The sequence below is a fragment of the Sprattus sprattus genome (genome assembly GCF_963457725.1).
Source record: "Sprattus sprattus genome assembly, chromosome: 2".
Classification (NCBI taxonomy): domain Eukaryota; kingdom Metazoa; phylum Chordata; class Actinopteri; order Clupeiformes; family Clupeidae; genus Sprattus; species Sprattus sprattus.
This window is the reverse complement of record NC_137921.1, coordinates 60,337,255-60,351,298: the sequence shown is the minus strand read 5'-3', so window position 1 is coordinate 60,351,298 and position 14,044 is coordinate 60,337,255. Positions and strand designations below refer to the sequence as shown.

Below are 14,044 nucleotides of genomic sequence, written 5' to 3'. Positions count from 1 at the left end.
GTGTTGTGTATTCATACATGATAAAATGGCTCATAGGAAATATGTAGCTTGCACAACATGTGCTTGTTCTTTGACTCCACATTGTGATCTTTAAAAAAAATTACAACAGATATTAAATAAATAACATGTATCTGTACTGAAAAGCATCACTTTTAATAACCCTGCATGCTTTATAAAACATATTCTGAAAGGCCATAGCCCAGCCTTCCATTCAAAAAGAGCACACATTTAGAAACAATAATGAATATCTTCACTTGACAAAACTGGTCCTTGAGACTACTTCACAATAATTACAGAAATAAATGACAACTGATATTGTGGTAAGACATTTGAACGAACAAACAAACCACTGAATTACATGCAGTATATGAATGTTATGGAATTGGTAGTTTTTGGATGCAATTAATATTTTCCATGTATAATGTTTTTTAACGCCTGCTAAGTTGAAGATATGACTACTATGCCTGTGTGAATTTTTATATGGAAACATAAGATTTTCATTAAAAAAATGTTGAAACATTCTTGAGTGATACTCATTATTTACTGTGGAACGTTTTTCTATTTTTGCATTCATTTTCTATTAATGCTTATGGCTTATGGATTGTAATTCATTGAAACAATTCAATTAATATATTCCTTAAGTTAGGGTCTTCTGGTGTCCACTGGAAGGCACCTGCACCAGAGGTGCAAGGCCCTGTAGTTTTCTGCATATTTTTATTTATTTATTCATACATGTATTCACTCATTCCTGAGTCATTTGTGATGGTTGAAAGTGAAAGAAAATTGGCACACACATCATAACTGGTGAAAATCACACCGGTCGAGGACTTCCATAGCGCCTCCGAACGCGAGGAATGGTGGGGATGGAGTTGCTCACACAAGATTTGGTATGGACATTGGTCTCATCATATCAAGCTAAATTTGTTGGGTCGCATCTGACTCCTCCCAACAGGTCTGCCATGTTGGATGGAATGCGTGATTTTGAAATATTCACGCAATGTTTTGAGGGGCTTATGATCTCTGAAAACACATGAACATTTTCACCTCAATTTGTCTCAGGACAGTTTTTGATTTTATATTGAAATTCAGTATAGATGTTTCTCCATAGCCCCCCTAGTCTGAAACAAGAAAAATCTGATGCCTTTGGAAAGCTTGAAGACTCTTCAAAATTTGGCAAAATGTTATAATTCTTTTGAGATTTACCTTGGGTGTGGCCAGTGTACACCATAGCGCCCCCTATAACTGAATGAGTTGCCTCAAGGCTCATCCAATATGCACAAGATTTGTCGGGGACATTGTCCTCATCGTGTCAGACGTATGTCCCATTGGCCTGTATGAACATGGGCAAAAAAATCAGAGTTCATCAGATTCTCTTGCAAAGTGGTTGGTATAAATATTTCATGATACATTGTGAAAGGCAAGGCAAGTTTATTTATATAGCTCATATATAACTCATACATATTGGCATTTCAAAGTGCTTTACAAATGACCAGATAAAAGAACATATAAAAATAAGAGATCAACAATAAAGTGCATTATAAAATAACATTTAAAATGAAGCTAAAAGAACATAAGAAGTGAATTGGATCAGTCTGGATCAAAAAGCCAAAAATTGGATCAAAAGCATCTGAGAACTGTTGGGTCTTAAGTCTTGATTTTAAACTGGTTACAGATGGAGCACCTTTAATGTCACTATGTTTAGTTCTGACTGTGGGTATTACTTACAGATTTTTCTCCAGTGATCTGAGAGATCAAGCAGGTTTGTAAAAACTCTAGCAGCTGCATTTTGTTCAAGCTGAAGCTGTTTGATTGTTTTTTTAGGAAGGCCATCATGACTACCTGAGCAACCCCTTAGCAACATCCTAGCAACCACTAGCATAATGACAACCTAGCAACTACCTCAAATACCATACCAACACCCTAGCAACCACCTTGAGTATCATAACAACACCCTAGCAACCACCTTAACCACCATAGCATCACCTTAGCAGCCACCATAACTACTGTAGTGGCATTCTAGCAACCACCATAACAACAACATACCATAGCAACTAGCATACCGTAGCAGCCTTCTTTACTAACATGAGAACACCTTAGATACCACCATATCTTCCCTAGTAACACCCTAGCAAACACCGCAACTACCATACAAACATCCTAGCAACCACTTCCATAGTGATTCCTTAGCAACCACTATAGGTGCTGCAAACACCTGGAGTACCATAGTGAGACCCTAGCAATGACCTTCGAAACCACCTAAACCCAGATAGCAACACCTTAGCATCCACCTAAACTACCCTAATGGCACCCTAGCAACCACCATAGCAACAAGGATTGGGTGCATTGGATTTGGGAGGGAGTCGGAGGAAAATAACTTTTTGTTCTAAACCATACTGTTCCCGAGATATGAGCCAAAATGCAAATGTGCCTATTATAGCACACCCTAAAGTTATGCAAAAGTAGGCTTTCCTAGTTCAGGAACCTACTGTACTGTATATACCAGGTTTGGTGTCTGTACAATTAAAAGTTTTTGCTGCCCAAATAACTTTACAAAATAAAAATGGAAAGAACAATAGAAAAAACAATAATTATATAAAATAATAATAATAACAATAATAATAAATATAGGCGGAGGCGCTAATGAACAGGGTCTAAGGAGATCTTGAAGGCTGAAGATGCTTTTTGAAAATGAATGAATTGTGGCTTTTGAGACTGATAACCCCAGAGCCAACAGTATATCCCAGCCTGAAGGAAAATGTATACCTGCCCTTCCCATCCGTGCACATGATGGCGTGCACCAAAAATGACATAATTTCCGCTGGATCGGTCGTGCAACTATCAGTTTTTGTTGCCTGTCGTGTGCGGTGCAGCTGGTACATATGCAAAATGAATGAGCTGGAGACCCGAGTCACAGCTCCATGACTGGAGGTGCAGCTGTTGGTGTACAGGGAGAAGAGTAGAGGTGAAAGACCACAGCCTTGAGGACTACCGGTGCTGAAGGTCTGAGGGTCAGAGAAATGTTTTCCCAGCCTCAAATGCTGCCTCCGGTCAGACAGGAAGTCTGTGATCCACCATTTGGGGCAAGATATACAATGGCAGACGTGGGGCTTGAAGCCTGAACCTTTGAAAAATCACTTCAGAGATTGCATGTTACCATTAATAACTTTTGGCAAGTCAGTAAGGGTATCTACTGTGATCAACTGTAGGACAATTACTGGATTTGATCCACTTTTAATTCACAACATCAGAATTTTAGTGGGTTAAATGTTTACATACACCAAATTCACTGTCCCTTTAAACAGCCTGGGAGCATCCGGAAACTGATGCCATGACTTTAAAATGTGTGTTCCCATTTATTGTTCTCTGAATACAATGTTAACTTTGCTCAGCTGTTACAGGTCTTTGGCCTCAAGAAAGTTTGTAAACTGGCTTCCTAGGACAGAAAATCTGAGTGTTACTGCCCTCCTTTGTGGTGCTGTGGATACAGAGAGAGCTCCCTGACACTCAAGGAAGGCACATGGGGGTCAGACCTACCCTTGATTGAACCATGACATGAAACTGGCCATCATTTCCAGCTTGTCTGATTTGTCAAACTGGACAGAGAGCTTCGGCACCTTATCCCGAAATGGGTCCGGGTCCTGAAAAACCTTGTCAAAGAAAAATTATTGTATTGTTGTTTTCATTTTTTTATAATCCAATTATAATATTTCTCCCGTCTGCTTGTCGTATAATGCCTATATGCACATTGATTCACTTTAAAAGCTTGCGACACCAGCTGATGTTCTTGCTTGGGGATGGCCAGCATTTCATTGAGACCAGGGCTGCCAGGAAGAGTCTTTGGAGGAAAAGTATACTTTGATATATGCTGAAGAGCTTGTGTGTATGTTTGTATATCAGTCATCTGACAGACCATTATCCTTGCACTCCCATGCATTTGAAGAATGGACTGAAAAAAATCAATATAAAATGCATTGGATTATTAAATATTCCCGATCATTATAAACTCTGACCCGTTCATTATTCATGTGGAATTGTTGTAGTGGAATTGATTTGTTTCTTTGGATTTACAACATTCTAATCATTCTAACCATATACTATATAGATGGGCAATTAAGATATATATAGACTATATAGACAATTAAGTCTCCTTTGGCTCTCTCTAGGTGACACTGGATAATTAGAATTAGAGACGAAAACCACACTGAATTCCACAAATGAAATGTTAAACATCCCTCTTCATCTACCTCAGCCACAAAGGCGTACTGTTTGAAAGGCTGACGGATGTTCACACTCAATATTCTCCAACAATTAAAAAAAACCTTTAAGCAAAGACAATAAGAATAAGAGAAACAAACCATAATGAGAGTAAATAAAAGTAATATTTATTCAGTTTGAAAAACCTGTTCCCTCCTGCAAATTTACAGTGCATATAAAGTCAATTGCAGAAATAATTTGCAGAGTAGAATTTCATTGAGTTTAGAATTGAAAAAGAATATGCTTCGCCAAATGACAACACATGAAGAATGTTTTGACAATGTACATATCACAATAGGCCTAAATATGGTAAAAACACGATTGATAATGTTTCTTATTGCTTGAGACGATTTCTAAGCCACAGACAAGGCTCATTCCAAAGTGCAAAGTCCTCATACACATGCTTACACCCCTTTAAGGTACCTGATCTGGAATTCTTTATGTTTCAATCTCTCCTTAGAGGTATGAGAAATACACACACTAGTGTACTTTAAAAGAGCTATTTTCCTGGAGTTAATAAGACATTTGTAAATGGCGATTGTGAGTAGCTCTTGAAAGAACAAGGCAGGTTGCAGAATGTCACAAAAGGCCTAAGAGCTACTCAGTGTGGTCCAGTCCATTATAAGACCTATGCTGTGGAACAATAGCATTAGGGTAAACTGCATTGTGCATGTGGTAATAGTAATGAATGATCTGTTGATGATTGACACAAAAGTTTAAATCCACATTAAGGTTAACTTTTCGGGCCATGTAAACCGTTAGATAATCCTGTCACCCTAAACACATGACGAAGGATTTACTACTTGCTCCCAGACACCTTAGCATAACCAAGAAGCTGTGCACACAAACTCTCTTGCATAAAGGCTGTTTTTTTCTTCAGTGAACACCACACATTCATATCTCAAACAACTTGTTCTGTATTCCAGTCGCCACCCTCCCATGTTCTTGTCTAAATCCCAGAAACACTCAAATGTAGAAAACATTTTAAAAATACAAGACTTGGTAAAATCAGAACCTGCAAAAAAAGATGAAAAACGAGATGTAGACTTAAAAGCAAACACTAATCAACACCCCCACCACAACCAATAAAATACATGATTAGGCCTTAACTAGATCTGAGTCCAAATGACAGGATGCTTTGATTTATCCTGAGCTACAACACTGAAGGGGGGTTCAAGAAAACATGACTGCTGGTCACGTGGCGTTCCTTTTCTGAACAAACCTCAACATCAAAATGAAGGCTTTCTTTGGGAATTCCATATCAGATTTGTTATTGAATGGTTCAATGATTTGTGAAAATCTATGTAGATTAAACATGGTTGCATATCCATTAGCCACAAATATTTACCATGCTATTGGTTTGTGCAATTAGATATATGCCATCTCCCAGTATTATGACTTGGAAAAAGAATCATAGGCACAAGAGTGATACCCTTTACAGGAATGTTAGGGAAACTAAATACAAAAATGAAGAGCATCTCCCTTTAAAAACTGCAATGAAATATGTAATCACTGCACAAGTCATATAAATCATCTCTCAAGAAAAGGTGAATACATTGGTCCTGAAAATATATATATTTAAAATAACTACCTTATAAAAATAAGGAACAAGCAAAATAATGTCCCATCACTTTATACAGAGTCAGTAGTATTTGAAAGCAATGGTCAGGCATTCTTTCAGCACAGTAGTAATGTAAGGCCTCAGGAACTTCTGTTGGCAAACGAACCCATATACATATGTTTCCATTACAATTTCTTCTATTTAAATTACAATAATTATGTGCAAAACTCTAACCATAAGGTGAAATAGAGCAGGGAGCAAAGGGGTGTAAGAATGGTAACTCTCTCCTCTTGTGTGGCAGGTCCTGATGCATGACGTCTATGTAGGGTGGCTCTCCCCCACACCATTGATCTTCAGCTTCATGTCGACTGCATCATCTTCTTTAATTTGTCTATCTCAATCTAATGTGTGGGTATAGAAGAAGAATTCATTCAATCAATTAAAAAAGAATCACACAAAATTTTCATCACAACTTAGGTTTCTACAAGAAATCGTGTCATAATTTGGTGTATCGAACTTGGTAGTTACAGTACGCTTCCGCTGCAACACAATTCACTTTGATCTAATTGAGGTTGTATAAGGGCCAAATGTGCTCTGATTGGTGAAACTGTAGTGAATCAAAGTGTGATGGGCGTTCCGTTCAGCATGTGATGCATTTGGTACGTGACATCCTAGCTCCATATGCCAGTAGTGTCTGTACGTGCCTGGTGTGCAGTGTTCTGCCCCTCCCGCACAAAATAAATTCTCCTGTCCATTAACTGACAGAGGTTACTTAACTCAACTTAGTTTATTCTTAAACAAACACACTAATTACTTTTGCACCTGATTTCGTCTCCACGTGTAGTGACCCTGGTCAAGCTAGTTTTACAACCAGACAGAATTTGCCTTCTCTCCATGGAGCCTGACCCCATGCTTTCAAACTGTCACCTAACCAAAACCCTGCTCTTCTCCCTATGCTGTAATGCACCTTGTGAACTGCTTCTCCTGGATTCTCCTTCTCCTTGACTGCTGGATCCATAAAGATCTCCAGGCTGCTCTTGGCACATTTGAACCTCCACCAAGAATGGCCCAAAAGTCCTTTTCCATACAATGCTACAGTACTTGGACAACATGGCACCTCAAGCCATTTCCCAGCTGCCTTATTTATGATTTCTCCAGCTCTGAAATAGCAATTTCATACACAGTCAAATGCCACCTTCTGCGTGGTTTTCATGGTGATGGCGCCTCGTATGGCTGCCTCGGTATGTTGGTCACACTTCTGTGTTTGTTTTTTTGTTTCTAATTAATATTTAATTCTGTTTATTAAAAACTCTCGTCCACAGGTTTCCCCTTACTGACAAATATACAGTACTTCTACTTAAGCTAGGTTTCATTTTCATCTTTGCCCATTTCAGATTGTCTTTCAACTCAACGGGTACAGGGAGCAGCTGTAAGCATCGTCATGACGCCCGTATAAGCCCGGGTGGGAGGTAACTGGGTGCCTTCCTGCAGCCTCTCAGCACCTACAATCTACATAACCTCATAATTTCCTACATTGCCAAAAGTGAAATGATGCAACGCTGCCAGGATGTGGTGTAGTTACTTGTGGAGAAGCACAACTGGATATCCTCAAAATAAGCTTTGACTAACGCAGACATCTTGCAATAATGGATATTTAAATGTCAAATTATTCCATTAAAGTACAATCAAAACAAAGGCTGTATGTTTAAATTGAAATTATATTATTCAATTTTGAACATGAATGCGTCAGGTGGAGAACAGTGTTGGCCACAGTATAGTATAATAGACTAATATAATATAACTAATGATGGCTACTTACAGCCTTCACACCTTCACACACCAGGTCATACGCTAAAACCCTAGATCCCTGTTTGATGTGGAGGGTGGGACATGATTCAGCTGACAAAACAGAAGACAGTTGTGTAGCTGAAAAGACACTTTGGGTTGGGCTATTTTGGTCTAACTTTAATTTAATTACCTGTAGGGCCATCCGCTTTGAACGCTCATCCTCCAAATCATTTCTCAGTTCAGCAAGTTCTCTCCTGAGGAAAGAGACAAAGCAGTTATAATAATAGCAATGCTTAACTGACAATACTGTTGATCAATCAGTCAGTCGAAATGTTACTTAAAGAAATTCAAGAGATTGTGAGTTTAATGATGAAGTTACAGAGAAACAGTCTTCCCTGTCATCAGTGGATTAGGATTCCATAACTAAATTATGTTACAACAATCATTTTGATAGATATAATGGAACTAATAGACATCATTTGAAATATATTCAAAATTACATATTTTAATTTTTAAAACATAAAAAAAAAAAAAAAAAATGAGTGTCTGGTTAAAAAAAAATTGAGCGGCTGATGATATTTAAACATTCACCAGCCACTGTGGCTAGTAGACCAAAATATATTTGCATACCTGTGTACAATTTTTTACATTTTGTTTTGACTGTTTCATTGACATGTTTTTATCACATCACCAGAACTTCTTCAGGATTTAAAATATTGTGAATTTTGACTGCCACTGCACACCACAGAGAGAGAGAGATAGAGAGACAGAGAGAGAGAGAGAGACTAAGGGTATAGCTGATTAATGTGTCCTTACATTTGCTGGGCCTTCAGTAACTCTACAGTCAACAGCACCTCCTTCATCTGAGACCTAAGATCCTCCAATTCATTGACTTTCTCCTCCTCCCTGCCAGCTTTGGATTTGGTCTCACGCAAAGTTGGCATTGTAGTGTTGGCTTTACTGTTGTCGCATGATGAGGCGACGGAGTCCAGTGGCTGAATGTGGACGGATCAAAGACAGAAAAGGTGGAACAATAAATACAACACGTGTCCGATTTTTCAGCTTAACCAGACAGTTTTGTCCAAAGCCATTTATGAAAAATTTGAAAAAAGTATAGAATAGAATTCTACCAACAGCCAAAAATAAATTTCAATCTAATAACCATTAAATACCATAGTTACCAGAGACAAACCTAATAGGATGTTGCAGTAGCCTAAAATGTTGAGTTCATTTTTTCACATCACCACAGATTGTGTAGCCCAAGGGTGGGCAAACTTTTTGACTCGCGGGCCACAATGGGTTCTAAAATTTGACAGAGGGGCCAGGCCAGGAACATGACTGATCAAACACCATGAAAACATCTGAGGCCTGCGACCAAACCAATTACCTCACTTGAACTTCTTTATTATTTACATTAACAGGTTAGAGCAGCCACGCAGGCTCTGTGCGGCATAGAGCTGCAACGATAAGTCGACAAAATCGACGATGTCGATTGTGAAAAATGTTTGACGTGGATTTTTATAGTCGACAGTTTTTTTGGGGGGGGGCAGACGCTAGGGCCGGATTAAAAAGCCGTATACGGCCCATGGGCTGTACTTTGCCCATGTCTGGTGTAGCCTATGCTAGTGCAGAAAGGAATGAAAATAGCCTGGGAAAACACAGATTTCCATCCGAAAATGTTGATGTCCATAGAAAATAGAAATGACCTCTTCTGCTTGGTGATGATGAATGTTTAAATCACCTATGTGTATCCAACACCAGCATCTACAATGTTCAGAGCTCAAAAGACTTGGCTAGATATCTTAGGACCACTGTTTTTACAGTTTATTTACACTCAAATTAAATTAATTATATTTTAATACCATCAAATTATTGTTGGGGGAGGAGTCATTTGATGAATCCTAAACATTGGGAGGGGCATGTCTCATAAATCTGAAAAAGAAGCGTAAGTTCAGAAGAGCAGTACTGTAGCCAATTGTAATTAGGCCTCGAGAGCAAACAGTCTCAAAGATGATGAAACAGGCAAGGGTCTATCTTCAGAAAGGGAAAGAGAAATAGAAGTTGGTTTCAACAATTGAACTGTTTTTATATAGGCTTCCATATCCTTTCCACAAGATTTCCTTTCATGTACCCCTTTACAGTAACAAAGAAAAAGGAACATTTTCTGCAAACCTTTGCATGCTGTAAATCTCCACATGGATTCCATTTTTACAAAGGCATCAATACTTTCCATTCAATGTATGTTCAAAGAATGGACAACTTGAGGAGATTTAAAAGAACAATTGAATTACCCGCCCAAAGTCTGATGGCTTGGTCAAACTGCTCTGCATGACTTCATCCTCTTCTGCCCTCAGACTGGCATCACATGTCTCCTTGCTTGGCTGGAAAGCATTATACACCATATTTCTTAAAACCTATATAGGGAACTATGCATACATTTAACCCCTTCAACTCTTTATACCCCATCTATTGGGGATTTGTTTACATTGGTGATATCCAATGTCAAATTGGCCTACGGCGAAATTAATAGCTTTTCACAAAAATATGGTAAGAGCATGGACCTTGACCTGGGCTATGTCTCAATTCAGGTTGTTCAAAAAGTATTAATGCACATTGCACAGCACTCAGTAGGCCCCTCCCCTTAAATTGCAGTTCTACTTACATAGCAAATACCTCTAGTTCAGGTTTTTGAGGAGGTCATACAGGAGAAGTTTTAACCATAATGTCAAACATAATAGGCTTATTCAAGGTAAATGGCAATCTATAATGTCCCGGAACATTGGAGTGACACACGTCCATTTGCAGTACAAAACATGATCGTGAATAAGGAGTGCTAATATAGCCATGTACACGATTAAGAGGACAATGAGCCTGACAAAGTTACATTCTGAATTTAAACCCCAGGAGACTGGGGCTGTTTCAGGAGACTGGGGCTGATTCAGTAGGTCTGGGGCTGATTCAGGAGTCTAGGGCTGATTCAGGAGTCTAGGGCTGATTCAGTAGGTCTGGGGCTGATTCAGGAGTCTAGGGCTGATTCAGTAGGTCTGGGGCTGATTCAGGAGTCTAGGGCTGATTCAGGAGTCTATCTCTACTCTATCTCACAGGAGTGCCTTACTCCATCTCACAGCAGTGGCTTACTCTAGCTCCAGCAGCAATGTAAATGTAAGTATCTGTAGCATAGCTGTTGTATAATATGTTTTTACTGGAATGTTGTAGAGAAACCTTTGATAAATGGTTATTATAATTGTAGCAAGCTAAGTTTAGCTATTCACTTGTATGGGACAACGTTAGCAATCTAGTTAGCTTGTATTCACTATTCATAACTGTAAGCAGAAATGGAAGCCATCGTGCCAGCAATTGATTTTTTTTCCAGCAGTTAGCGTCATCTATTTGCTTTTCAAAGAGGGCAACACCCGCTAAATACATTCAATTACTTGAGAGGAGTGTCCCTACCATCACCTTCTGCCAAGCAACTGTTAAACTTTATGTTATGCGGCATATTTTATAACCTGTTTGTTGGGTCTTATTGTGTCCTGCTGTGCCAAATATTATAACCTGTTAGTTGGGTCTGATCGTGTCCCTGGACAACTTGTGCTTCTTGAATAGTGATAAGGAACCACTCGTGGGGCAATTGTTGGCTTGGCACAATATGGTGTCAGGGTGGATGAAGGGGAAACACTATTAAAAATCGTTTTTCAGATATATTTATTTAAATAATATATGTTTATATACTTGACATAGGTATAATACCTGACTATAAGTAAGAAGGAATATCGGAATATCGGTCAGAAGCATTTTTGAGTTTTTCCAAACTTGTCAAAAAGTGTACTGTATGTCTTATTTTTTGATAGTTCTTATTAATTCATAATATCAACTTTCCAGCTTTTACAAACTATTTGGCAAGCAAGTAGAGGCCTTTTGTAGCACTCAAATCTGCTTAAAATCTTCAACATCAGTATTCAACATCTTCTGTCACTCCTTTGTCTTTTCTCTTTTTTGAGATTTTCTACTTTTCTACATCTATTTGTCAGTGGAATGCACATAGTAAAGTAAGCTGACAGAGCGACTACATAAAAACCTGAAACATTGGAACGAGACTCACAGACTGGGCTCCACCAAACTGAGCAGGTAGTCTTCTCCCAGGCATCTTGGGTCTGTTTGCTGTTGGATGAGAGAGTTTCTCAGAGTTTGAGGAGACGTCATCAAATTTCATGAGATCATCTATGAAAAGGAAAATGTCAATCAATAAACAATCATCTTGGCACAACACTTCTAGACCACTGACCCACTGCCACTGACCCATAACATTATTTAAATAACATGAATTTGATTTACTTTTTGTGAAATGAAAATAAATATGCCTTGTGTTAAATTGTGAATTACTCTAAATATTTATACCATGAACAACATATCCAATTTAATATTAATATAATTCTAATTAGAAAAATGCAATTTCCTTAGATGAATATTCAGGTCTAGCAACGATACAACTAAGTAGGCTACACAATGTTAATTAACCAGACTTTTACAGGGGAAAAGGCTATTCCAAATCTGAAGATCCCTGATCATTGCTAGTTGTCTGATTTATCTGAATCTGAAATCTTGCTGGGGGGGCCTGAAAATTCGGTCAGAGGGCCCAGAATTCTCAGCAGTGCCACGGTCACTAGACATTCAAGCGTATGGTGCCAATCATACATATGGTGCACAAAATACATTTAAGGCATTACATCTGGGAGCGGTGGGGGAGGTATATCTACCTAAATATAAAGATTACATGAGTGACGAAAGAAACCTTTTCATCTGGGTGGGCACATCTTCCAACTTTGTGTGCACTGTTTGATTCCACCCCCCTCCAGATGCATTAAGTCACAGTCATTCTGTCTGTCGTGCTATGATCACATCTGCATGTGTTTGTGTGTGTTACTGGGTGCAAGTGCAGTATTTTTGGTTGATATGCCCATCCCTGCTGCATACAACTTTAAAATGGATAGAAACGCTCAAACCACAACGGCATGGCATGACGCAACGTTGAATAAGCTGCGGTTAATACACAGGTGTGTCAATACATGGGTTTGTTTAAAATTACATAAAATACTGTAATAAGGTTTATATACAGAGCAGTTAGTAGTCGGGTATATGCTATTTAGAGTCCAAAACCACATTTTATAACACACTTACTTCTTTGTGACACACTATGTACATATTATTGTTTCTGAACTTGAGTTCATGTGTCAAAAAAAGCATGTGAACATGCATGAGATCAGCCATAGGATCCTATTAGGTCAAACACAGAGGCTTAAAAAAATGATACCCATGTCAGCTGTCTTCTCCCCCCAGTCACCAGACATTGTTTTTGGTTTCATGTGTAATGCTGGTTCCAAGTCTGACTTTGGTCTTGTGGAAGGTACCTCTCCATTGTGTCTATGAGGGGAAAGATTAAAGCAAGAAATGTTGAGTGAAGAACTCCATTTGTTTTCCAAGCTGAATGAAATTACATTTCTTTCACGGTGTGAAGAACTCAGTTTTATTTTTGTATCATACCTTTGTATCTCTATGTAAAGTGAACACAAGCATACATACCATACTCCAAATGATTGCCTACCTAGCTGTTGTGCCAATTCATCTGTGCTTACCATACAGAGCTGAGTACATAGCTGTTGACCGTTAATGTTTGACATATAAGGACACAGAAATGGTCCATAAAGACCCAATAAGCATTGGGAGGAATTATCACTGCTATATAAAGACTAGCAGTCTGTCTATATAGTGCATTTCTGAATACATCAACCCCAAGAATACCATTCCTATGATAACGCTATGGTAAATCAGCAAGAATACCATTCCTATTATAACGCTACGGTAATTCAGCAATAATGTGTGAAAAATACAAATAAATAAATTAAATATTAATGTGATTGTGTTAAAAAAGTTTAGTGATAACACAGGAAGGAATAATCACAATTTATTTTAGGAATTGATGGTAAGAAAAGGGGGTGTTGAGCTGCATGACATAGCATCTCAAAGGGCACAGGCAGATTAGCCGGACGATGTCATACTCATAATTCTAGTCAGAATATGAGTCTGATACTGCTCCATTGAGCTGTGATTATGGGGCGTGTTTCAACGAACCAGGGAAGAAAATGCCTCTTCGCTCAATTGACCCTTCCGCGACCACTCCCCAAAACGGTAACTGATCAATCATAGCATAGCTACGGTTACTAAGCTCGGGACCTCAGTCAAGCGAGCCATTTTGATGAATGGAAGTCAATGAGAGAGACGTCTGCTCGAGAAGAGAAAATGAAACATTGCGCTTATGAAGTGTGTAATTCTGACAGCCGATATCCAAAAAGGCTGGAGGGAGGGGTAACATTTTATCCCTTCCCGAAACCCAAGACCCAGAGAGAGAAATGCCTGCTGTGGATCAAACAATGTGGACGACCC

At 38.7% G+C, this 14,044-nt stretch overlaps 1 protein-coding gene across 2 annotated transcripts in view; it reads right to left on the bottom strand.

Moving 5' to 3' along the window:
* Positions 1-4,505: 4,505 nt before the first annotated feature.
* cd2ap (CD2-associated protein) overlaps positions 4,506-14,044 on the bottom strand; it is a 52,984-nt gene continuing 43,445 nt past the window's right edge. For both annotated transcript variants that reach the window (XM_080860777.1, XM_080860778.1), the window contains exons 12-17: positions 12,915-13,024; positions 11,706-11,824; positions 9,895-9,984; positions 8,420-8,598; positions 7,794-7,857; positions 4,506-6,216 (exon numbers count right to left, since the gene is read on the bottom strand). In XM_080860777.1, coding sequence (XP_080716903.1) covers positions 6,175-6,216; positions 7,794-7,857; positions 8,420-8,598; positions 9,895-9,984; positions 11,706-11,824; positions 12,915-13,024 — 604 coding nt within the window. In that variant the 3' untranslated portion in view covers positions 4,506-6,174. The remainder of the gene's footprint in view (positions 6,217-7,793; positions 7,858-8,419; positions 8,599-9,894; positions 9,985-11,705; positions 11,825-12,914; positions 13,025-14,044) is intronic.